Source organism: Boleophthalmus pectinirostris, unplaced genomic scaffold, assembly GCF_026225935.1.
Source record: "Boleophthalmus pectinirostris isolate CB_2022bp ecotype Guang Dong unplaced genomic scaffold, ASM2622593v1 HiC_scaffold_23, whole genome shotgun sequence".
In the NCBI taxonomy this organism is placed as follows: domain Eukaryota; kingdom Metazoa; phylum Chordata; class Actinopteri; order Gobiiformes; family Gobiidae; genus Boleophthalmus; species Boleophthalmus pectinirostris.
The window spans coordinates 16108469-16135262 of record NW_026571207.1 but is presented as its reverse complement, the minus strand read 5'-3'; the positions used below and the strand labels follow the sequence as shown (position 1 = coordinate 16135262).

The window sequence follows — 26794 nt, the reverse complement described above, 5'->3', positions numbered from 1 at the left end:
ACGGGTTTCTATTGCAGGTGTGGTTTGTATAATGTATAGTGTCTTATGTTGAGCCTGATGGATGGAGTGTTTAGGTCTCACATCTGGACAGAGAGGGGAGTGTTTCTGGGAGGGTCGCTGCCAGAGGAAGGGAAGAATAAACACCAGGAGACTGGGTGGAGACACGATAGCTTCAAGAACATAGAGGAAATGGAAAGGATTGAACTCTAAGCCAAACTTTAGCCTGCCTTTGGATGATATAGAGGGCGGACACCAGATAATGGCCTGCCTTATATCACAAAGACATTGTCCATTAATGGTACATTGAACTCTGCTGCTGGAGTTCTAACGCGCCTGTAGTGGGATAACAAAGGCAATAGTGCTGATGAATAATGCAGCGCGTCAGTACAACACAGTGTGTGCTCCAGAGGATGTCTCAGTGTGGACTGTTAAAGGAAGAGTAGAAGTGACCATGGGTCATGTAGACCACTGTGTTCATTTGTCTGAGCAAAGGGTAGAGCAAAGGAGGACATTGACATTTCCAATATAGTAAGAGATTGCTGTTTTCTACTGCACTAAAATAAAGTTTGTTTTTGTTCTGGTATTTTGTATTTGGAAAGGAAAAGCTTTATTATTACTATATTATATTCTTGAGACGTTTCCCACAGTTTATTTTAAAAAAAAACACTCGTGGCATTAAATATCGGTCTGACTGTCATTCAAACCCACCCAAATGCAAAGTGTCATGGTGAGTGACAGTGTGGTCGAGCTGATCCCAGTGTGGGTCAGCCGACTTTTCTGCGATCAGGATCCAAAATTACCCTGGAGTCTCATAGGGTTACCGATAAAACAGTCACAAGACCTCTGGGACTAAAGGCTTTGACACAATCTGTCATCAACACTAAATGAGATATTGTACTGTTCAGAGAAGGCTCGGGCACAACGCCACATCATGAGGTCAAAGACTTCTAAAAAAGGCACTGACCACCCATAACATACTGATAAACAAGGTGTCTGACTGATGGGGCTTAACACGGGACTCTGAAGCATGACAAGCAGCTATGAGGCTATAAGCCAAACTATTCACTTCCTGAGTATTTATAGAGACAAAAGCACTGCAGTTCATGTAAGTACACACTATAAACAAGGCCGCACACTATTTACCGCAGGCTATACTCATTAAAAAAATCATTTTAAGAAACAAAAACCTGAATGGATAAGAGATGCATGCCCCAAGTTTGAACCATGCATAAATGTTATGAAGCAGAGTAAAGTTGTGGTCAGCATGCACCCAGAGGACAACAGCAATAACTAATGTAGTCAGCTGGTCTTAATTTTTCACTGCAATATTAAATAACATTTTACAGTGGTATGTCAATCAAAACGCAGAGGAACTTACAAAGAATGTAGGACTATTATAGAATTAGTGAAATGAGACGATTCCTCTTCAGATCTCTGCAGTTTGCCCAAGGCTCCGGGAATTCACTGAAGGTTAATTTATTTAAATCTCCATAAACTCATTTCCGTGGATAGCATTCTAATCCTCTCTCACTGTCAAAGGCCTGTGCCCTTTGCTGCTCTGATTGAATGACTGTGTGTGTATGGTAATGAGACAACAGCAGCTGATAAGGTCATGTCTGCTAACACATGCATGCTAAATTACCTCTGATAGCATGAGCACAACAGCAAAGTTTTAAGTTGACATGACACTCGTGTTTGAATGTATTTTGATTCTTGCTGACTAATAGTTGATTTGATAGGCTTTTAGTGCTCCTTATATTTCTGTAAAATGGTGTAACTGCATACTCAATCTGATTACATTCACATTTTGTATAATCAAGAGCTGGTTCTCCAACCATCACAGACAATTGGAAAATCAAACCTTTAGATAGAGCTGACTGAGCTGAGTCTAACAGTGACACTGACTGTCCTCCTCAGGGTCAATGTGTAATGTGCACATGGAGCAAATTCCAAAGTCTACAATGGAACGAATTTCCCTTTCCAAAATTTTGGATGTGTCTGTAGCTTGTTAATCAGTGATCCTTTCAGGTTGATGGAACTACAAATGAATATCTAGGATGCCATATTACAATCCAAAGAATGAAAAAAGGCTTGAATACATGTAATGGAACAATGGTAGTTTGACTCCTCTTATTTTGAATGGCCCATTTTAAACATGCCTGCAACCTCAACTTCTCTAACCACATCCAGCCAATGACACGGCGCCATGCTAAATGGATTAGCTTCTAGGTAATGTTTGCAACCAGAAATTTCCAACACCCCTTCTCTACCACACACAGGGACTACAGATGAAATTTAGCTTGTAGCTAAATCTGGTTTGTACAATACATTTAATGTGCAATGTCCCTGTCAAAGACCACACGCCCTTCAGGATGGTTGATCAGCTGATGGTAATAAAGAACTTGGCTTGTGCTAATTATTTTTGCATCATTTTGTCATGTAACATGGCTTAATGATTATATAAAAACTGGTCAGTATATTCACTTTTATCACTTCACTGTCAAATAGTAAAATGGTCACATTTATACAGCACTTTTCTACCATGAAGGTACCCTATCAACTGAGCTACCGTCGCTTTTCTTTCTAGGATCAGTTGTGATTTAGTTAAGTAAATTCACACCTTAACCTTAACAACATCCCAGCAGCCATACTTTGATGCAAGTCCTTTGTATGCCAAACAGTACTGGAGAAAAAGTATTTGTTTGTGTGTCTCTTGCTTAAAAAAATGTGAATGCCATTATAAGTGAGTCTTCAACCAAATGCTTCAGTCGCTTGAGTTACAGTGCAGAGATTTCAGTGCCATCTTCCTTTTCTTTGTGAGCCAGACTCCTTGCCTCATAAGTCTTGCCTTTGTTGCCATTGATTCGTTTATCTGCACATAAATTCAGCTTTCTGCTCATGTAAAACTGAAACATATGGACATCTGTCATTCTCCAAGAGTTGACACTCTGACTGAAAAACAGATTCTGAAACAAGCTCAAAAAGGACTTTTGGTCAATTCACAAAGATAATTTAGACCCACCAATGACATGATTACATTTTTCTGTACATAAAGCATTGTGTCTATCATGGCAAACAAACTACATTACACTTAATGAGTACAGAAAGTTTCTGAAGCCTGTATAGTATTTTAAGAACAAGGATTCTAAAAAGGTGCATGCAATAAATTGGCAACTACATCTACTTTCTGCTGGTCTGTTGTTCCAATTTTAAACTGTATGTTCACAAAAAAAATAAAAAAAATAAAAAATCTGCTGCTAAAGTCAGCTACTTGCTCATCTCCATCGAGTTGTTATCTCTTTACCTGAATATGGCATTAAACTTGGCATAGCATTTGCCTTTATTCATTTACTGGTGATCCAAAATTAGCTTGAAAAATATGTATTCGCACTATGACCAGGCACACCTCTCCACAGCCCTGACTTGTAAATTGGTCTGGTAGCGTCATGTGTCAAACCATGAACAGACAGAAATGCTCCACTAGAAAACTTACACAGTGCACCTTTCGTTATGACTAGAAAATGCATGCCGCTATGGGGAAAAAGTGAAAATCCATCTGGAAATTGCTAAGTACATTACATTCGGAGCTGCCAAATAAATAACAATATTTAGTCACACTTGAGAGTGCTAATGGAGCCTGTGGCAGAAAATGTCAGCATCAGTGCCTGTTGTTTTGTCAGTGGGGGAATAAGAGGGAAGGTGTGTCATGTACAATAAAAATGTTCCTAGAGACAATATCCCAGACATTGCCTGCAGGAACTTAAACCAAGAGAAGAAATTGCACAGATGTATGCCAACACAAGAACATAAAGAGAGTGAATCAGATCAGCTTTTAATTAAGACTCAAGTGATAACAAGCTTTCTCAAACCCAAGAATGTTCTAGCATAAATATTGTGTCTCGTGTGCAAGTTGATGAATTTCACATAAATGTCTTCTTCAGTTTTAAAAACCATCACAGACAGATTTGAAAATGAGGTTCAAGTAGTGTCAGAAGAGATTACCAAACTAGTCACACTGAACACATTTTTTTCATATCTAAGGAAACAAAAGAAAATCAAGCAGAAGTGGAAAGTGAACTAAAAATGGGATTAAAAGATTTGGTTGCACACTCACCTTCAAATACTTTGATCCAATGATTTAGTACCTGGTCTTTTTGTTGAGACCCGTTTGACAATTCCAATAAAAAAAAAACCCACCACCTAAAGCCCAGAGATGACCAACTGTCATCTCTAAAATCACTTTTACATTCCCAGCTGCTTCCACTATTTCCAACGCCTCTCAGGGGACGAGCAACAGTAACTTGACATATGATTCCAAATGATAATGTTACTAGTGTTAGTAGCGACTCCCATCTTAACTGATTCACAATGACCATTAGCAGGAAATGGCCTTTGTCGAAAGCAAATGAGCCTGTTATGGCTGTTATAGCAGACTAAAAGGCGGAGGTTAAGGCAGAAAGATCCCTATAAGTCCAAGCTTTTATTCACATGCTGAGGATGTCGTAAAACAGCTCACTTTATAATGTTTGAATATACTGTTTACTGTTTCAAGTATGTAGCCGTGGCAATAATAGCATAGTAAATGAGAAGGAATAATTCTCAAAGCCGGGAGATTTCATGCAGCTGACTAAATGGCAGAAGTATGGCTGCCAATCTGTGGAAACCAATGCCTGCCACAAATCACTCTCTCATCCACAACATTTACACATGCAAAAGGGGTGAAGTGTCTTGCTCAAGGAGACCACAGTATGCACAGTTCAGAACTAGGCTTGTCACAATAACAATTTATAGGACAATATATGTATGTTAAAGGGATATATTGCAATAAACGATAATATGTCACTGACACAAAGCAAAATAATGCCAGTAAACCATGTTTAAAATAGACACTATCATGAGCTGCAATCAATAAATGGCAGAATGAACAAATAATTAGCCATAGAAGCTTCTTATTCTACTCTGACAGCTCAAGTCTTAAGTTATTAGATAAAAATGGCTAAAATCCTCCAACTACTACAAAGAAAAAGTACCCATGATAAATACTGAGCCCCAAACTATACAGTTCATGCTTTCATGCATTGAACGATAAGTAATTATCATCAGGCCTATTCAGAACAAAGATTAAACTTCCAACCTTTCAGTTATAAGATAACCACCCTCTGAAGCAATGTTGGACCATAATATTTTTTGTATTTACTTGTTGATATGGATTCCATGTTCAGCACACATCAAGATTCCCACAGCTGTCCAGGAAAGTGCTTAATATTCTAGCTTGGGTAATGAAGCAGGTGTTCTGCAGTTCCTCCAAGGTGAGCAGGTGAAGATGCCTGAACATTTTTTTTTTTTCTGAACAGCGGATGTGGATCTATACAAAAAAGAAACCATTTAAACAGAAGTGTCGTGAGGTAGTACAATCTTCATTTCATTCAACAGGGGTTTCTAGCTACAAGAGAAACTGTGAGGTGTGCAACTGTCATTCAGAGACATTTCTCTGTTAAACAGGGCTAAAGAGGCAGTCTACCTCTATTGATGGCTTGTCCTTTTTGCTTTGGTTAATGAAGACAGATGACAGATATTCAAAATATTATATTAAAAAACCATTGTCAGAATATTGCCTTATTTCAGCTTACCAACATTATACCATCTACTAATGTGACACACAGGTCTTGCAGTTGTAGGTTGTTGTTGTTGTTGTTGTTGTTACGAGCACCAAGGAGGCTGTTTAGTCTTGCAAGTGCACCTTTATTAAGAGTTAAATCTTCCTATTTGCTATTTTTGGCATTGCTATAACTGATAAACCACATTTACTTACTGTTTCTTGAAACTCTGCAACTTGGAAACCCCCCTTGGTGCATCATACTGTGCTGCTTCGTAATAAGCTTTCAGCTGCATGAAAATTAAGTATGATCGATGATTCTGAGACCTTGACTTTAACATGCCTCCTCTTTCACAAGAAACTCATTCATGGCGTAGTCAAAACAAACAACTGGAAGATGGTGTTAAAATTAGCATTGGTGAACGAGATTCTAACATTGTATAATCATGGCTGCTGAAGGATTTGTCGCATATAAACCGCAATTACACTTGAGAACAGATGTCGGGCCTCAATACGCTGATGACCACTAATGAGTTTCAAGCAGAGGACTGAATTTGGAAACATGCTGTAAGTTGAGAAAATAAGATGAATCCCTTTCATTAACTGGAGGCTGTGGGCTCTCCTGCCATCCCCCAGTAATTGCCTGGTCTGGTGAGGAGATTAAAGAGAGGGGGTAGTCTTCTCTGAGCGGCCCTCTCATGTTTGATTACCAAAATGCCAAAATAAATGAAGTGGTAAAGATCATGCAAAAGGCTAACAGTGGAGGATATAATCTGGCTGTTGCTCTCCTGTCACTTCTCATTATGTCTGTGGTAGATATGGCAAGAAAAGGGTAAGGGGAAAGTATTAGCTCACTAGAAAACAATTGCTTTCCTATAAATTGTCACGTATCATATCTTATATTGGTAGACCAGGGAATGTCAAAAACTGTGCAAACACTAAGATGAGATTTGGGTTTGTCAAAATAATAAATCAGACATGTTTCACTAAAGGTTGCGGTGCTCTGGACAAAATGTAAACAGATTTGATAAATGTTCCGTATAAGTCAATGCTCAAATGCAAAAAAATATTATCGGACAAGCAAAAAACATATTAAAGAGTCTGTGTGACTGTCCCAATATTATTGAATTACAGGTTTTAAGGATGTAAACAATCAGTGCCAGTACCAGTATTGGTGAGACGCCTGTATTTTTTTTTTTCCAATAATTTAATCTGTTTGTCAGAGAAACATGTAAGCAATAAAGTGACTGGATTTATTAATTTTGTGTGCATTGCGACAGATCTTAAAATATGGACATCAATATCGTCAAATATTGGTTATTGTGAAAAAAAATCCATATTGACCCATGTTTTCCACATTATACCTCAGAGAACTAATAAATGCCTAATATCTGGAAGCCTGCACAGAGGGCTCTGGGACTGAAGGCATGGAGCTGCCCCTGGAGCCAATTTTCTCTCCGCACAGCCTCGGTCCAGAGCGCACACTAACAAGCTGAAGCTCTGCACTCATCGGGAGTATTGGGACACACACAAGAGGCTTGAAAAATGCATGATGTCGGTGCCGCCCTCAATTTGTATAATCTTCAAATTGATATACAACCCTGACACAAATTAAAACAAGCAGTGCTGATAGTAGACATTCCTTACTGAGGTTATATACGGTAAGATTGTTTTTTACTGCATGGTCATCTATGCAATTTATTGACTTTCTGAGAGTTAATATCCTGCTCTGAATTCCACATGCTAGTTTCTCATCACAACCCAGCTCCATCTGACAAAGCTCTCACCAGTCTCTGAAATATGACCCATAAAACCCAGTGGCACTGTAAACCCGGAGCCAGAGCAGATTTGTGAATCCAATTACCTCCTGTCTGTAATGGATGTGCTCAGACTTGCACACATGAGGTTAAGTCTGCTTCTGTCAGCATATGTCCTTATGACCACACCAGGATGACTATTCTGATCCAGAGCAAGTTTAAATGACTGAGGATGAATAACAGATGTACGCAACAAAACAAAGTCAACTTGAACTCCTATTGGAATCATGCGAATGCGATCATCAGTATTTCAATGACAATAAGGTTGGACTAAAGTTGGACTAAACAACCACATTGCAGCTAGAGCTGCTAAGGTGGGCAGTACCTGGAGACCTAAATAAAACAATGAGGGGCGAGGAGAGACGCGCTGTAATCAGGATACTCCTGTGTGATGTCACGTAGTACTGTAAACTGTAGTGGCCACTGGGAGGCAGCACACACTCAGTTTTTTTTTAGTTTTTGAACACAAAGCAGCAGATTTACCTAGTTTGAACTACTAGTGCAAAATAAATGACTAGGAACAGTAGACAGTGCTATTAAAACACCATATACACAAATTAGTAACAAAAAAGAGTTAACTGGAGTTAAGCTCCACTCATGCTCATACTTAAAGCTCCACTTTAAATATGAGCATTTACCAAGTAGGATTGTGCAAAGAATCAAATTTCCATGATTGTTGCTGTAATCGATAAACACTGTAAATTGAGTAAACGAGATGATTTTTAACATTTAAAAAGGGACAATGTGTAACTTTATGGAAGTGGAACATCACTTGCATGATTGCATAATTCTAGAAATAGAAAGTTAAACAAAACTTTGGAACAAGCAGTAAGAGGCCCTCCTCCAGACCATATAAGAGGCAGGTTTGTGGAGGTGTAAGCCTCTCAGGACGCAAGTTTTTCAGTGGACTAGACACAATCAAAAATTAATGAAAAAACTTGCCATTATTTAACTTTTTTTTTTGTTTTCTAAAAACTTACATACTGTGTTCAGTGTGAGTTATTTCCTTGAGTGGAAAAGTTGCTCACAGATTGTACTTTTCTAAAGCACATGTAACATTATATTTCTGTACATCACCTACTTTCATTTCATGGAAGCACATTTTAAACAATAGACTACTGATACAGAAAACCTTTATATTTGTAGGAATTACATACTGGCCTCTAATTTCCCATTGTATCCCATCTTGATATGGTAACTTTCAGGAACATGAACTTCCACAATTATAAGACGCCAGAAACAATATTCCATTCATCCTTTGTTGCAAACTTGGCTTTAGTAGTTGCGTAAAGAATGCCAACTTTGATTTGAACCAACAGGTGCTGTGGTGCACTGAGCTCTAAAGACTCTTTTCTGAGGCTGCCTGCTTCACATTAACCCTAGAAAGACCAAGACACCCACTGCGAAGGAAACTGCGTAACATGAAACTTCAGCAGCAACTTGGGTTCCTTTTACAAACAAGCAATAATCCTTACCAGACGTGGCACTGCTTTTACAGAACACAAACAGAACATGTCAAAGTTTAACATTCACAATAAATTGTTCTATGCCAAAAAAAATAAAAAAAATGAGTGGAGAACCATAGAACGTAGATGTTATGCCAACAAAAGACCACATTTCATTGCCAAATGAAATATAGGAAAACCAGCATGAATGAAAAATGTTTCATGGTAGATTTTAGTTGAAGGCATGACATAACAGTATTAGCAGTGTAATTTTTCTTTCATTCTCATTTATGGTTGTTAACAATTAGTAAAAAAATATACTAATCCATACAAAAACTAACATAAATAACTAGACTCAGTAGTTTTAGAATGGGCTTGAAATCAGTATAGAGTATTAAGTTTGTCGCCTAGTGTCTAAATCCAGTTTCTATATTGTGACAACACTATTAACATCATTATAATGCCTTTGGGGTGAAGCGATATTGCGCTAAATACTTTTGGTTGCTACTTTGGTCTTAAGTCAAATGGTAGTGAACTTGTGAATGGCCTCAGCTGATCCTGCCATAACCCTGAAACATAAAGAGCCCCAAGTTAACCCCCGCTCTGACCTCAGCCGCATACCAACCCTCTAAAATAGATGAGTACATATAATTTGAAGTCAACATCACACTGGTGTTGTGCTATCTCTATAATCACTGCTCTCTCACTGACAGACATTGGAATAAAAAGTCTAATGAACCAAAAAGAGCACATTTATTCATCAGAACTCACAAGTCCCAAGAAGCCAGTAAACATCAAGTACAGGGCTTCCTTTAAGTCCAAACACCAAACCATTCAGGGGAGTTTGAATATTTAACATTTTTCTGACCATGAAAGGCTGAGCACAGTAGAGATCTGTACGGGTCAATGTGTTCATGTTTAAGCAAGAAACCCCAACCCAAAATGAATTTACCACAAAAATCTTCCGAGTTCCATGGAAAATTCCTAGGATGCAATTTTCAGTTCTTCAAGCGGTAACTTTTCAGGCATAAGATTTGAGATATAGGAATGCCAACCAATCAAAGCACTGCCTTCAACATATTCACTACGATCCAGTTTAACAATGACTTTTCATAGTGATTACAGCACATGTTACTGTCAATCTTTATCAAAGACTAACCAGTAAGATTTAGGGACAGGTCTATCACACCAGATGCTTTACATAACTTGTTTGCATCTTTTCACACTCCCAGCAAAAGAAAAAAAAACATTTGTAAAAACAGATCAGGTTAACAGTCTCTTCAGGGGCACTGCCCTCTTGCATTGAATGACAGTCTAGGGAATATGATCTCAAGCGTCAGCACTTTGCAGTTAGTTCTAAGAGTTTTCTCAGTTGCTTGTAATATAGCATAGCCATAGTCTCAATACAGGTTTGGTATTTTTCTAAAATCTATAACTGTAGTAATTAAGATAGCTTTGGTAAAATATCCTGTAATTTCTGATGATGTCGGTCAAAAACCCCAGAGAAGAGAACATGGTATTGCAACCTCTTGTTTAATATGCAGCCCATGTCTCCAAATCTTGAGTAGCTTGCTGCATTCCATGTGGTAATAGGCCTGATACAGTAATGGAGCTTCAACATTTTAGGCTTTGTAGCTCAATACAGATAAAAAGAAGTCCTACGTGAAATTCCCTGCTAATGAGAATCCAAATATTATACAACTCTTCTTCATAGCAATATGTACAACATTTCAGTCTATTCGCTCTAGGAGAGTTGCCACTATCATGCACCATTAAGGGCAATCTAAAAAAAAAAAAAAAAAAAACTCTTGATGGACTGCGCTTTATCAGAGACCAGTGCAGTCTGGAGGTAAATGCCTGTTACAAGCTCTGATGGACCTCTTCTCTCCCAGTGATACAAGTCACTTAATGATTAAAAGCATGTGTGTCTATAGATATAAACATAAGGGGTGGTGCTTTGTTTGAAATACAATAAAGAGAAGACTACACAAGATATAAATTACTTAAATTATGCATTTTACATTTACATTTATCGTCAATTAAGTTTGACAAAAAAGTTCAAATGAAGCCAGAGCAGAAAACAAAAGACTACATTTCAATATTTTTACAAGAGCAAATCACAGTTACAGTACACTCACTCTCTCCTCAAATGTGACTTCAAACAATCATCCTTATTATGCTGCCAAATTGTTATATGGATTTGGATTATGTTTAAATAGGGTAGCGTCTCAAATCCAACTAAAGCACCTATGCCCATGTGAAATGTATACGTCCATCCTTACAGTGGGCGTGCGTCAATCAACTTTAATGTCGTTTACAGGTATGGCACGGCAGTTTCTGTCATAAAACACAGCATGGCATACCAAATAGTTGTAAACATGTCACATCAATGTGGAGCAAAGGGAGCAGCGCACCCAGGATGCGTCTAAGCAGCTGAGCTGGTATCCGCCCGTCAATAAACCGAGCAAAATTTAGCACAATGGTCCAACTTCTGCCTGCACAGTATAAAAGAGAGAAAATCCCCACCGTCACATCCTAGCACAGCCTAAGCTTCACGATCTGCAGAGGGATACGGTCATTTGTACACAACTGGAGAAACCTTTGATAAATAAAGGCAGTGAAAACTGAATAAATACATAAAATATACCTGTGTACTGCAAGAGAAACATTCTCCAAAACAGCGACGAACGTTTCCCGTTTGTCCTCCACACGATGCAAATCCGCGAACGGGCTCAATCTGTGTATCTGTGTTGAGTCAGTACACCGTGCTCTGCTCCGCTCGGCAGACTGGACTGCAATGAGAGCAGCCAGTCAAAGCAGGACCTTTCAGTGCGCACCCGCCCTCCCGGCGTGCCCCGCCGCTCCAGTCACATCACACCGAGGCAGCAGCGCCGAGTGTGAAGGGGGTGAACTTGATCTGAATACGAGGGTCCGTGAACGACCGTGAACGCAAACACGGCAGCCTACTGTTCTGTTATGAGGCTCATGCTTTAACACAAACACCACGAAACCATCAAAATCACTGCGCGGCATTTAATGTTCCGTGATTGACTTCAGTCCCCAAGTTTCTACAGCCAAGCCTAATGGTGCCATTCTCTAGACCACCACTGGGAGGGGGAAGAGAATCAAGAAAAGCACAAGGAAACAGTAATAATAAGAAGCCTTCAGCCACACTGAATGTGTAGCTAAAGCTGATGATAGATTTATTAAATGTGTAACAGCACCTAGTGCAATCAGCAGTGTTATCCAAAAGCTCAGTAAAAGCCAGCAATGCTACATGATTTAAGTTAGAGCTAATTATTTCGAGTAGCATCACATATCAAGGAACACAATCTCCCTCTATTACCAAAATACGACAAAGCCCAACAAGATCCAGTTAGTCCAGTACAAATTGCTTTAAAAAAACCTCCTGACATAGGTGCATGAATAAAATGATTGGCCTATGCCATTGCAATACAATATGCAATTGTTTAAACATTCTAATGCAGCAAAACTGGGCAAAGTTCTGTGACAGAAACAAACTCAAAAGCCCCAATTATATGACTCATCACACCCTGTATCATCATAACCATTTTTAAAAGCCAAGCCAGTTAGTAATGTTTATTTTTCAAACTGAGCTGCAGCACAGAGACGCAGGGAATAATTTATTGTTTTGCATAAAAGGATGTTTCACAGTAAACATTTTCATTATCCCAGAATCATCATAAATTGTTTATTTCCAGGCATTGCTTCTTGCCAGGGAGACAAAAGTCATCCTGAGTAAACAGCCTGTGCGTGTTTCCATTTAATTTTAGAAAAAAATTCTGAATTTCCTGAAAAACGCACCCACAGTGGTTTGGCAAATCATTCTAATCGAACAGTGATGTGAGTGTCCATCTCAGTGGATAAAAGCAGCTTTTATGACCTGAGCAAGAGCATGTCCACACAGCCCACTTTATACAACTCATGAGCTTTGAAGCACTGGATGATGCACAGTTTTTCATGAAATAGATTAGACTAAAAGAACATAACAATAATGCTGCCATGGCAAATAATGCAGAACAAGCCTCGGTGGAAAAAAATAAATTTTCTTTGTTGAGCGTCCAGGTCTAAATGTGACTGCACAGCACTTTTTAAAAACTAACAGAAGCACATGCAGTAGCCTTTAAAACACCATACATTATGTAAAGTTGGTGCATGCACTTGCACTTGGCGTCTTCCCCTTTGACATCAATAGCGGTGTGCGTGTGTCTTAGTGCAGTGGAACAATGGGAAAGGCCATTATCCCATTACCCTTCAGGCACAGGCACAAATATAGCTGTCCTGGAGATGGAGGACATTTCAAACTTGGATTGTCTCTAGTTATGGCTGCCCTCTCTGTCCTAATCCCTGCCTTTATAATGACACAGTTCTTGTCCTCCTCCTCTCTCCTCTGCTCCAGACGGATGGACACAAATGATCATATGCACAGGAAAGGTGGAGGTGACTTCCAGCTTCAGTCACACCTCATTAGGAGGGCTTCACTGTGGCCCATTCCCATACTGGTGTGCTCCCATGGGGAATATAATTGGGGAAATGACATGGAGCCTGGGAAACTGCAGCTGAGCTCTCTATAGATAGCATGGGGGAAGTGAGTTACAATTACAAAAAAAAAAAAACAAAAAAAAAAACACATAAGTATAAAGCAGCATTAAGCAAATCTTAAAATTCAGCATAACCATTAGCAAAAGACGAAGCAAATGAAACTACATTTTAAATAGCCTTAATAAAGCATAAACAAAGACTTAAATCATAATGAACAAATAGCCTGAATTATTCTTAATACACTACTTGTTCATTACGAATTAAGTCCTTGTTCATGCTTTATTACGGTTAATTAACATGTAGTTGATGTACATGTAGTTTTGTTCAGTTCAGAAAATACACAGCTCCTCTGATACAACAGCCAATTCATTTCAATAACATAGATCAGTTACACGTACATATCTTGTAGGTTTAAAATGGAGAACGCTGTTTACTCACGTCTGCAGTAGATCAATAATTCAGCTTTTCATGTGGAATCCATTTTAAAACAGAATATTGTATTAATCTCAAAAGCTCACATTAAAAAGAACCTTGAAATATGACTCCTTCAGGCTATATATAAAAATATAAAATTCATTACTTGAGTGTTTTCTTTTCCAGAGGAGTAGCTATAGAAGTAATACTTGAGTAACTATAGAAACAGTAAATGCACAAAGGGCAGGGAGCAGGTCATATTTTGAGCTGTTACTGCTCTGTGTGAGTGGAATGGGAAAAGACTCATCAGAAAAAGACTTGGAACAAAAGCGCTTCTGTGCTGCACCTTTCTCTCTAAAGCAATCCATAGTGCTTCCTGACTGCACAAGGCACAACCCGAACACAATGTACAGAGTGATTCTTTGTTTTTGAAAAGAAAATTGAAAGGAAATTTACACACTTTAAGTTTAATGTTTAGTACAGCACAGTAAAAGGTTGTGTTTTACATGTGTGTTTAGTTTGTCTTTGTAAAAATATGTTAAGGGAATGAAAAGTCTGTCCATTAAAGGTCTATGATAGTAGCTAACCATCCCTTCAACAAGCCTGCAAAGAGTATTACAATTATTATTATTATTAACATCAACACTAGGTTGGCCCCCCGCACACTTAGCTCCACCTCTTCTTCTCTCAGAGCCGCAGTCGTGCTGCTGTCCAGTGCTCGTAAACAGACTACGTGCTTAAGAAATAACCTAAAGATAATTTTTAAGACTATAACACACAGGTGCATGGCTCAAAATATGAAAGGCTTATGCCCAGCGCGTGTGGAGCGTGTGCAGCTAGTGGTGAGAGAGAGAAACAAATGTACTGCACTGAATCAAAGGGGATATGCATGCACTAGTCCGGACCACAGTCTATGGACATAGTTAACTCGAAGCCTTTGCGTTTCCTTGGATCCCAGTATTGCTCAATATTAGAAATAAAAATCTAAGTATATCCTTTACAAACCATCAACAGTTTGGCATAAAGATCACAGCCACAGGACACAAAGGGCTTCTTACCTGAGCGTGACGTCGATCTGTAGTCTTTGTACATCTTGGACGAGCAGCCTGATCCAGAGTCTAAGGTCTTCTGCTGGAGGCCTGTTTAGGACACACAAACAAGAAGAACACAGTCAGATCACTCACTGTTGGTTTAGCTGAGAAATCAGGCCATGGAGCTCAGCAGCTGAACTTGTTTATTCTGTCATTGTGAGTGCTGAGAGTGGAACAGCAATACAAGCTAAAATAACAGTGGTTTGGTTTTATATACTGTCAAAGCAAAGAACACAGCAGCAAAGTGTAGTTTAGCCTTTTTCTTTCAAATGGCAAAACAACCTTGCCTAGTGAGTGGTGTGGTCCTCTTTACTTACTTTGTTTTACTATTTTTTGTTATATTTTCATGCATTGTATTTAATAATTTATTGCGGTTATTATTTTATTGTTTTTTTCTTAATAAAAACTGGTGGAGCTGAATATAAATGGTCACAGTTATATAGCTTTTATCTACATTTAAAGAGTTCCCTTGCCAAGGACACAACAACAGTATTCACCTGTGGAAGCTAAAATCGCACCACCAACTGACTGTTTTCCCAATGATGTTTTATGACGAGAGTGGGACTTGAACTGCTGACCTTCAGACCTTCAGATCAGAGGACGGCCACACTTCTTTTTCTTTTTTTTTTTTTTTTTACCATGGGAACCACAGTGTAGTAGACTACAGACATTGTTGGTTCACTAAAAACATGTCCAGTCGATCAATTTTTGGACTAAAAAGGGGGTGTGGCAAAAGCTCTCAAAACTATTACATATCTCTGGGTATCTGACCCGAACTGCACTCAAGACTACACCTGCACGGGAGTTCATGCAAAAACAACCTTTTATGCTGCTAGTCTCATATGAATCCTTACAATCCAAATAAAGACACCAGATCAATTAAGACACCATAGACTGTTAAATCAATTGAACAAATAAAGCACTGTAGCCCTATGGTGTAGTCAACCACTGTATGTTTATAAAATGTGCTATATAAAGAAAGAAGGAATGGATTTTGGATGACTATGCAGTTAAAACTGAACTGACTCACCATAACCCAAAATGAGACTTTAAAAGATGGAAGTAAGGGATTCTATGACACATTTTATTCCACTGAAAAGTGCCCAGATGCTGAAGTGATGACCAGAGTTAATGGTTTTGTGCAGTTATGATCATCTGCATCGGTCACGCCCTGCCAGCAGTCTCAGACTCCTCAAAGAAGCGGTTGCCCCAGGTCTGGCACACTTACCGTGGAATTTGTAGAGAGAAAAAGTATGTCATTTAAATTAAGAATAGTTTAATTTTAGACAGATCAAGCTAAACCTAAATACACGGTACAAAGCAAGGCTCACAACAGTAGTTCCACACAAAGCAATCATGTCAAAAAGCAACAATTTGACATTTGTCTTTTTGATGTGTCGTTTTGCACAGACATGATTTATTTTTGGTTCAGTAAATTGAGGTAATTTCTTTGACCTTAAAGAATAAAAACTGCAAATCAAGAACCACCATTTGGAAATTGTGCACACTGCAGAGGACAAAAGCTGAAAAGAAACAGCATCATGCAAGAGAAAAAAATACCAATTTGTGAAATGAAAAAATGAAAAGGATAAGAAAAGAATAGTGTTGTCATGATACAAACATTTCAAACTTGAAAGTAAAAGGCTCGGTACCAATTTTGATACCACAATGATAAACAAAACAAGACAATAGATTCAACTTATAATTTTCAACACAAAATAATTAGAAGCAGTAGTTTCTTTAATATTACCTTGACCAGCTTTATCAGCTAAAGATCTAGATCACTCTTAAACAGGAAAGACCATTTTTGTTTTATTTTTGCTTTTTTTTTCTGTATAAATGCCTGATAATCTTATTTCAATGCTAGTTTAAGTATCAATCATTAGGTATTGATTATTTGACAACCCTATGTGAGAATGTTGTGAAGTGAGAAATGGGTCATAAGCTATTTTACTGACAGGTCTCCTTTAAAGCACTAGTTAAAAGCACAGGACATTTATGAGCGTGTTGCTTGTCACTTCAGTTTAACAGTCTGAAGATGTTTGTTTACTGATCTTTTATCAAATTTAATGGTATTTCTAAACAACTTTGACTATCTCTACCATAAAATACAGATCTATGCCCTCACTCACTGTCTTAACAGATAAAGTTGAAAGCGGTCAATAAAGAAATCAATCAGCCTTGCCTAGCCTAAGGTGTTTTTTATTGTAACCACTTTGCTGTCCCAGTGAAATCACTCTGACAGCTGTGGAGCTTGTAACCTCAGTAATGACATCAAACCTGTGAACACCTGGTATGCATTGGTCGCCTAAGGTAATAAAGGTGGTTTGTTTAAGTTCAAATTATTCATTTAAAACAACTTAATAAAAGAAACAAGTTTGCCGATTTCAGCGTTAGCAAATGTCACCGTAATGCCATCACAACAAAGAACCATGAAGTCTCTATCAGCTATCCATCTCTGATGAATAGCTGTAGATCAAGTTAGCGAGTAGCAGATTTTTTATTTGTACCAAAATGACTACGCAATGCTGGTGAATTTAAGAAAATAAAATTGGAGAACAAAGCAACCCTTCACTATTTTGTCTGTAAATAAATTCCTATTCCTACTTAAATTCCTATTCCTAACTCTGTTCCAAATTCACTCCTATAACTGCTAGCCTCATGAGATTCATTTGACTAGAACCGAACATTATAGGTGACATCACACTCCCTTTACATGGTCTATGGTAAGTACAGACAAACATAAGTTTGGCCTCACTAGAGAGTAATATGATAAAACAAAAACATCTTTCATTGCAAATAAAAATGCTCCCAACTGAGAAAACCAAGCAGCCTTGCCTTGACAGCTCTTGTGTTTGTTACTAGCTCTGGATGAGTGGGGCGCTGTGAGTCACTGACTATAGGCTATGTTTTTTTTTTCACAGTAATGAGGTGGAAAATGTTCTGATTTGATTAGCTTTGTTGACTTACACAAATGACGCCGACGGGACCATGACTTTCTTTCAAACACAAGCTTTTCCTGGAGATGGGCAGGCGCTTCACTCTTGATGACATGAAAGAACTGAAAAAATAAAATAAAATCCTCACATTTTCTTGGGAGCCAAAAGTAGCAAATTGGTTGTTTCTACTTTATCAATGTTCGCATCCCAAATGAAAATAATATTAGTAATCCACCTTGTGGGCCAGCCTCCTGTGTGTCCTGGCACATTTCTTTTTTTGACTGACGGATTTTGAAACACTTCATAAGCCAAAGCTACTATCTCTCATGGAACAAGGCACAGCGTTTCCCACAGGTGTATACTGAGACTATGGTGGTACAAGTGATCCATATTTGAATAATTTCACTGAATACAGATTATGGAGAACAAATGTCACATACTGCCTCTCTTGATCAAAAAACAACAGATTAAAGATTAAATATACTATCAATATATTTATGACAATTCTACAAAAAGTTCAAATTGTTTTTTTTAGACAATGAGAGCCCACCATAGTCTCATCGGTTAATAAAAAATACTCAAGGAGGCTGTTTGCAAAGGCTCCACAAATCCTATACATTTGTATGAAGCTACAATGACAAACAGCACATGATTTGAGACTATAAGGTTGACTTTGAGTAGAGTGTCTCCAAAAACATTTGATTGATAAAGAGAATTTGCATTATTGACTAAATTAGACAGGGAACAACTCTGAATTGAATGTGTCTTTGTTGGTCAAACAAAGTTGCTTCTTGTCACAAACAAAATGGCACAATGCTACATGCTTGAGAATTTGAACGAGCTTTCAGTGTCACCAAGTTTACCAAAATACGATGATAAGTTACGCAAGGCCACTGGCTGAAAGGTGCTAATTATATATTTTTGGGTTTGTAAATCCAATGGTATCGCAGTGATTTCAGCTATTAATTTGTCAGACAAATAAAACGCAAGCATTAATCAAGAATGCTGCTTTCAACACAGAGCACAGAGCGTTCGTTCAGCACATTCTCAGTAAGCGAGCTGAACGGTGCATTTTAGATGAGAAGAGTTTGATGATGTGACTTGGCCTTCAACGCAACATTGCACCATTAACATTACGTTGCTGCCAAACTAGAGACACTACATCAGAGTCATGGGTTTAGAAAGCAGCTTGAATTTTAAAGAGATGGGATGGGAACAAATGAATGGGCAAAAAGACTTCTAAGACAAAACCTGGATGACATATATCAACTGAGGTGCACTAGATTAGGGCTACATAAAATATGACAACTGGATCAAAACTGCAATTTGAGTTGGAGCATCCCGTCTTTTCAGAAAAATCTTATACTTGAACTTTTGGACGTCTACAAAAAATGCATGGGATTCTTGTGTTAGTTCCTCAGTTCATATTTGAGTCTTCTCGCAAATGTTTATTGCTCCTTGAGTTGTTTACAATGTGCACTCTCAATGGAATTTTTAAACATACATTGCCAATCTAATCGCCATGCAGCCCTACTCTGAATCCAGGAAATGTCCATGGGGCTAATTTGCATCTACTGTGTGCTTCATTGAAATACAGTTATTGTTGCAGCAGTGCTCTGAAACCATGATGTGTACAAGGACAAACGCACAGCGAATTCTAAGCCTTAATCCCAGTTTCATTTGGATTTCACTTTCTTTGGTCGACTTCAGAAAGCACTCACAAACATGGCCATGAACCACTCACCCAAAGAGCTGCTGAAGCGGTGAAAGCTTTCTAATGTCTCACACAGGACTGAAATGAGTGTATAGTGTTGTCATAAGCACCAAACAACTAAAAACAACAAGGCCAAAGACATCCCAAAGTCAGAGGAAAGTTTAAAGTAGAGCTGTGCAATTAATGGAATTTTAATCGAAATCGAGATTCAATTATTCCTAATCACCAATGATGTGCTTGGGGCTTTATAACTGAGAGGTCTGCCAATCTGTCAGTAATAGCATGTGGTTTGAAGCAGAATTCAAACGTTTAAGAAAGTTAAGTTAAAGGGGAATGATTAGTAATGTCTGTATTGTTTATGTTCAGAAAATTAATATTGCAAGTCAGTTAACAAGACAAGCAAAACTGAATCGAAAATTTAGATCAATCAATATGAGGAAAACATACATTTTACTATTTGGCATAAAACATTAACAATGTGAGTTAATTAGACAAGCTTTGCGGCCAAGTGGAAAAAAAAAAAATCAACATTGAATCTCTAATGCTTCACTGACCAGGGTCACAAAATGCCTGCTCTGCACCGACCCCAATCTCCGGCTGCACCCGCTCCTCCTCAGAGCACACACTACAGAAACCATTAGGAGTAATGAGAATCGATGAGGATTCAGGAGCAGCTCCAGGTGGCGTCTTTATTAGTCTGAAAACACAGAGGTGCTCTCTCAGATTTAAGTGAAAGGTCTAACAAATGCACCACTATGGAGGATGCAATTCCAAAAAACATTGCAATCCTCAGAATTACATATTGGTGACACATTCAAACAATAATAGTTCATGAATTAGTGTGATTGAATTGCTGTATTAAGTATTTCAGATCATGATATCATCATACCTTTGCCTATAATATAGTTTATTGTTTTTGAGTGTTTTAAATAGCGCATGACAAATTTAATATCCAAATACTAATGGAGACTAGATACCCATTGGAGCAGGAGCAATCGATACTGAAAAATGTACCGGACAATTATTTTACTTTCCTGAATCGAGTTCAGGAAACTAAAATAATAATAAGCTGTATATGTAATATATGAACTAGTTTAAGGCCACATAGTAAAAACAATTTCTTAAATGTGTGCCCTAATTGTATTATCAAACCCAAATGAGTATTGAGTCTTTTCTTTTATTGAAATTGAGTTTAAAATTTTAATACAAAGTAACACAAACACATATAGTCCATCTTCAAGTGACAGTTACACGAAAGCCCGACTGAAATTGCTCTGAACACATCACAGGAGGAGATGAAGTCTAAAACTATAGACCTCCTGGTTCACCCCTGCATGTCAGTGCCAGCGCAGCAGAGTTACTGGGCTATGAAATTAATTTAATTCACACCTTTCAGAAACATCACAGAAGATTAGTGTCCACCCAGAGCTGAGAAGATGTACCCTAAAGCTACAGCAGAGTTTAAATAAGTGACCAATAGGACTGATGGAGTCTATTGCAGAGAGGTGATGGGACCAATTTCAACTGTTCATTCTGCAGCAGGAAATACAGGGACAAAGGTCAGTGTAAGGAGAAAACTGAATCTTTTATGAAACCTTGTGCTACGCTTTGAAATAAAACTGCTCAGGTTTTTATTTCATCTCATTCAAGGTCACTGGGAGAATTGTATCTTAGACAAGTGTGCATTATAAAAATGGAACTACTCATTTTAGTCTCTTAGGAAACATATAGCGCTTTGCCCTTCTGTAATAATAATAAAAAAAAAAAAAGTGATTCATAATACACACTGAACAACTGAACATGCGGCAAAAAGAGTAAAAAACTGCATGAGCCCATCTGATATTTATGAGGGGGCTGGCTATAGTTAAAGTTAGGCAAACCTTGAATTTTTCCTTTGTGAAATCAGATTTTTCCATTGTTCTTTGCTTGGAGCTATATAAATGGTTATGCCCTGTATTGAATTAAATAATGATTGCAAGAACTTTAAAAGCCTCAAAACAGGCACACAGACAAATATGGTAAATAGGATACATAACCCTTTTCTGTACAGGCAAAAAATGCCAGTGTGTCCACCAGTAAAATGTAGGGCCATTATATAGAGTCACCAATTTTTTCAATTCAAAAGTCTGATTGAAAGGCATAAAAAACGCTATGCTTCAAAAGGAAATGCTAATATTTCTAGGTTTAGAAATGCACTTCATATGAGCACTTTGAAAGCAGAGGTAAACCACATAAGACATATAGCAAAACAAAAACTGACCATCTGCTGGAAAGTTCGAATGAATTATGTAATGGGTTAGGGCTGCAAAAGGAATCTCCATATTGCAAATAAACAACAGAAATGTTTCCAATCTCCATCGCACAAGAGACTGTCAAACATCTTTCACAAAAATGTACACTGAAAAAACAAATACACCACAATACCAGTTTGAAATAGGCTATGATGCACATTGGAATACCTAAGATCTGTATCTTATAGTTGGTAACGCATTATGTGTTCATATGTTCATTGCAGCAGTTCTTCAATGTGACTTTATGTTAATTCTTGGAAATAAACTGTCCTCTTGATGGAGAGCTGATGCATTGTGTTATTGGTACTTGAAAGCTGTGGCGCTATTACATTATATAACACCAACTCTGCAATAAAACGCACCATGCAGCCAAATGGGGAGGTAGAAAAACATATAAGTAGGCAACTGAAAAATACTAAATTATCCATTTCTATTACAGGCCTATAATATTGTAGTCTTTGCAACTTGCAGCCAATAGTTGTAGAAGCTGACAGGGCAACTTGTCTAGTGATGCAAAGTCAATAAAAGTCCATCCAATCATCTTACCTCTTACATAATTCAAAAATATGAACACAGTTTTTGACCATGTGTTTGTGTATTTAGTAACAGACCGAACTAATCGCCTGTGCAGTTTAACAGGAAATGTGGCACCTCATTTCATTAAATCAGATAAATTACTATAATCGAGTTAGTGTCGTTTTAGTTTTCACAATAACAACCCCCAAGCTCATTTAAACTACAAAATCGAGCAACGATAAGCGACAAAAATATAGCGTTACTTAGTTTTTCATCACCCAGAGAGATCATTAAAACACAGATATGTAGCATTCCCAGGGCTAACGTGTATTAGCAACTAGCACGAGAGAGCGCAACTGTGCTAAATATACCTCAAAGTGCGTGCGATCCCACGCGTTTGCAGTTTTCCGACGCGCCGAAAGTCTGTAAAGGAGTCGACGTGAAGTCTCTGTTGCCTTTATCCACTTCTGTCTTCAAACCATGGACCTATTAAGGTGCCAAACACGTAGAAGCTTCTAGCTAACATCCCAAAGCGATCGCGAAAAGTAACTACGGCAAGCGAGAGGGAGATAAGACACGTGTCTTTTGTTGACGTTTTTTCAGCACCATGCAGAAGAAAGTAAGGACCAGATTTTCAAATTTCAAAAATGGGACTTACCCGGGTTGGGATGTTTGGTATAAATAATATTCTGAAAAGAGCGTGAAACATTGTGCATTCTCGTGTCACTCATCTGAGGGATTTGTGTCGCTGTATTTTTTAATTTATTTATTTTTTTTGCTTTATGGTCATTAGCAAATGTGGTTTTCTGTATTTTGGCTAAACAAATTTATGCTCCTCTTTACTGTTGGCAGGGATGAGATTTGTCAAAAAATTTTAGTCCTGGTTTAGACCTGTAGTTTAAACTGGTCAAAACACCTTGGACATTTCTTGATAAAACTGGGACAAAACACTGGTTTTGTATAAATCTGCTGGGAGAGGGAACACAGGGCTCTAAGCTGGGACTGTCCTGGGTAAAAAAGGGATGTCTCGTCACCCTAAAAGAAAGTCAACAGTGCATCACAGGACAAACGCCCAAAATGTCCAGTAAAAGTAAGTAACTATTAAGCCTATAAAAATAAATTATAGTGTCTACACCCGTCTAGAGTGGCCATCTGAAATGTGAAAAAAGAGGACGGCTTTGACGGATTTGGGAAATATAAATTTATAGATAACACCATATGTACGTTTAGCAATCGTAACGCACATTGGAATAGCAATAGACACCAACGTAACTTACAACCCATATAGCAATCCACCCAGAAAGTCTTTATTTATAAATCTCTATCTCTTTGTAGATCTCTGGAGCATTTTTTAAAATGGTGGAAGGAGGGACAGAGCAGACAGATAAACTTTATAATGTTCACATCCCTGATATTCAATAGGATTTATTGTTTTAGAATCAATACTGTATATATAATAGGACTATATTTAAAATAACAAAATACAGAATGCCTAAAAGGTTATTTAGTAAAGCACTCTTTAGAATTATAATCTTCTCTTCAGAATAGTAAAAATCTGTTAAGTCTATGTTGCCCCTTCTTTATGTGTTTTTACTATTGTAGTGGCAAAGCTCCTTTGGAGATGCCAAATTATCATAGAGGGATTATCAAACGTGCCAGAGCCATTCCCTCCTCAATAAGTGTCTGGCACATTTTAAGACAGAGAAGGCAATGTACCAGGACAGATTAGTGAATCCCAGTGCACTACAAACTACTCTATTAAGTTCTTATATAGGCTAATACTATCCTGCATAATCCCTGTTTCATATAGAGGTGTAATGTTACCTGTTTCACACTTTTCACACATGCAGGTGAAAATTAGAACAGCACAGACACATTGTTGTGGAAATAATGGTGTATAAGACAGTATGTATGTGTGATTAATTTTGATTTATCTACCAAAAAGACTTTATCTTGATTTCCTTTATGCCTATATGTTTAAGATTCTTATTCCAATATAAAGAAAAACTCTTACTCTCTCTTACTGCCATGTCTTACCACTGACTGACAGGTAAATTATCTGGACATCCATCTATGCTTCGCAAAGAGGAGTGTTTAAGTGCATGTGGGAGAATGCAGCACAATTAAAGTGTCCAGCCTCCACAAATGTCATTATATAGATGCAGATGTAGCCTACTTGATCCTTCATTTCTACATTTTTCTGAACTCCCATTTAGCTTTTTTTTTTTTTTTTTTTTTTTTTAAATGCCTGTAGCAGTTAGTGTTGTCCCAATACTAACTTTTTAAACGATATTAAGGAATAGGCTCGATACTCAACACAAATAATTTTTAAAAACGCTTCTTTTAGACAGTAATGTAATTATCAACACAAAATAATAGTACTTTCTTTATGTTACCAAAACTTCAGATATGCCAAAGTCCTGTTAATGCATTTTTAAAAGTAGCAATACATTTTCTACTAGTAGTTATTCTGTAATAGGTGAAAATGAAAGTAAAGTGAATAATAAGCATAACTCAGCACTGATATTCACTCATAATGTAATTTGTTATTTCTTGTCATGTAAGAGAGATCAACCAAGAATTTGAGGAGAAGACAACTCGGCTAATACAGAAGAAAAAGCCCCAAACCTACATGACTTTAGTCATAGTTTTGTATTATAAATTCTGCAGATTTCTGAGCAGTGTGTCCAATTACTGAAAATTATGCTGGAGTTTGAGAATGTACTATGAAACTGATTAAACTTTATGAAATCACTGAAATTTTGAAGAGGAAAGTGGAGCCATGGAGATAATAAAACTGTGACTAATCATTAGCATTATATTATTCAGTGACCCTTCTCTCTCTCCAAGGCTGTACACTAGATTAAATTTGGAATTGGCTCTTACAGGAAAAGAGTAAAAAGATAACCAAACAAGATTTAACAGTGGGCAGCAAAACCATCTAAACTGTTTTATTATGTGCAGATAACACACATAGTTAAAGAGATGAGATGAACAAATGTAGAGTTCAGCATTAGGGCTAATACTATACAATACTAACACTTTCTATCACTCTGTACTCCAGAAATCCAAAGCAGCTCCAAATATATCTCCAAACAAAGAGATCATAAAACAAGCGTCTCGAAGACTGAATAAATAATCTGATCCTACATTCATTGTCTCTGTATTACAGTTATAGCCTCTCACATTGTTAATATTGTACAAATAGAGGAAATCTGATCTTACAAGGACATTTATCTAATGTTTGCAATAGAGACAATTGCATTCATTTGTAATAGCTAAAAGTGTACCATTTTATCCAAAGAAAGTGATTACTGAATATTAACCTGACAAGAACTCATTGATATAGTCATCTTACATTTTTAATACGCAGTTTGCTATAGCCTCAAAGTCACAGTTACAAAGAGAGGTAATTCAGACTGGCTATTACTATAGTAGAGAAGTGCATATTTTTTAAGTCTTGACATTTGACATTTTCTTAGTTCTGAGCTTCTCCAAAATGTTCTGCCATTCATCACATTGAAAAGACCACACTTGTGAGACAGCTCTTATATCAAACTTAACTTTCACTTTTCAAAATGACCTGACAGTTCATTGAAAACTTCTCCTGCAAAGACTTTTTGAGCTGTAATTTCACCTGGACAAGGCCATGATGCTATTTGGCACTCGTACCTTAAGTTTTTGATAGCTGGTAAAAGCCCATCCAAAGTAAATGAACAGACAAGGAGCAGACAGAACATTTTGCACTATATAAGGTTAATGTGGGTGATTGAGAAAAAACTCAACTCAATTCAACTAACTCCTGACAAATCTTCAGAAAGGCTCCAACTGACATGAACAATCTTGAATGTAATCATCCTTATATGGGGCAGACTCTTAACACATTACACAACTAGATTGCAAATAATAACCCTTAATAATCATCTATTCAGTTACATTGGTTAGAAAAATAATGACAGCTGATTTAGTACATTTACTCAACTACTTGGCTAAAAGGTGCAGTATAACTTTTGTGGTCTAGGGCATGACTAAAATGCTCTACAACACTCCATTAAACTTATCTTGCTTTTTTTAATTTTTATTTACAGGTGTTTTCAGTGCTTTGAAAATGCATTTGAGTCACCTCTCCGCAGATCTGTCCTATTATGTGGCCTGGTGGCGTCACCTGCTTGCTTTCATGCAGACAACAGCACATGACGTTACGGAAATCCAATAAATTTTAAGATAAATCGTTGTCTTCAATTTAACAACAAAGAAACTCCAAAAGCAGGCTCAATGCCATTCAATGCTGCAAATTCTTCCCAGCCAGCGTGGCGTCCTTAGCATATTTACTCAGAGGCAGATGCTCTATGAATACAGATATAAGTAATTCAAAATACTGACCACCATTTTGCCAGTATACAACAGT

General features: G+C 37.6%; 1 protein-coding gene across 1 annotated transcript in view; it reads right to left on the bottom strand.

Annotated features, from left to right (window-relative positions):
- The window catches only part of enox2 (ecto-NOX disulfide-thiol exchanger 2), a 46529-nt gene extending 23611 nt beyond the window's left edge, over window positions 1-22918 (bottom strand). Inside the window, exons 1-2 of the mRNA XM_020923365.2 lie at window positions 22758-22918; window positions 14894-14974 (exon numbers count right to left, since the gene is read on the bottom strand). Coding sequence (XP_020779024.2) covers window positions 14894-14927 — 34 coding nt within the window. The 5' untranslated portion in view covers window positions 14928-14974; window positions 22758-22918. The remainder of the gene's footprint in view (window positions 1-14893; window positions 14975-22757) is intronic.
- Window positions 22919-26794: the final 3876 nt, after the last annotated feature.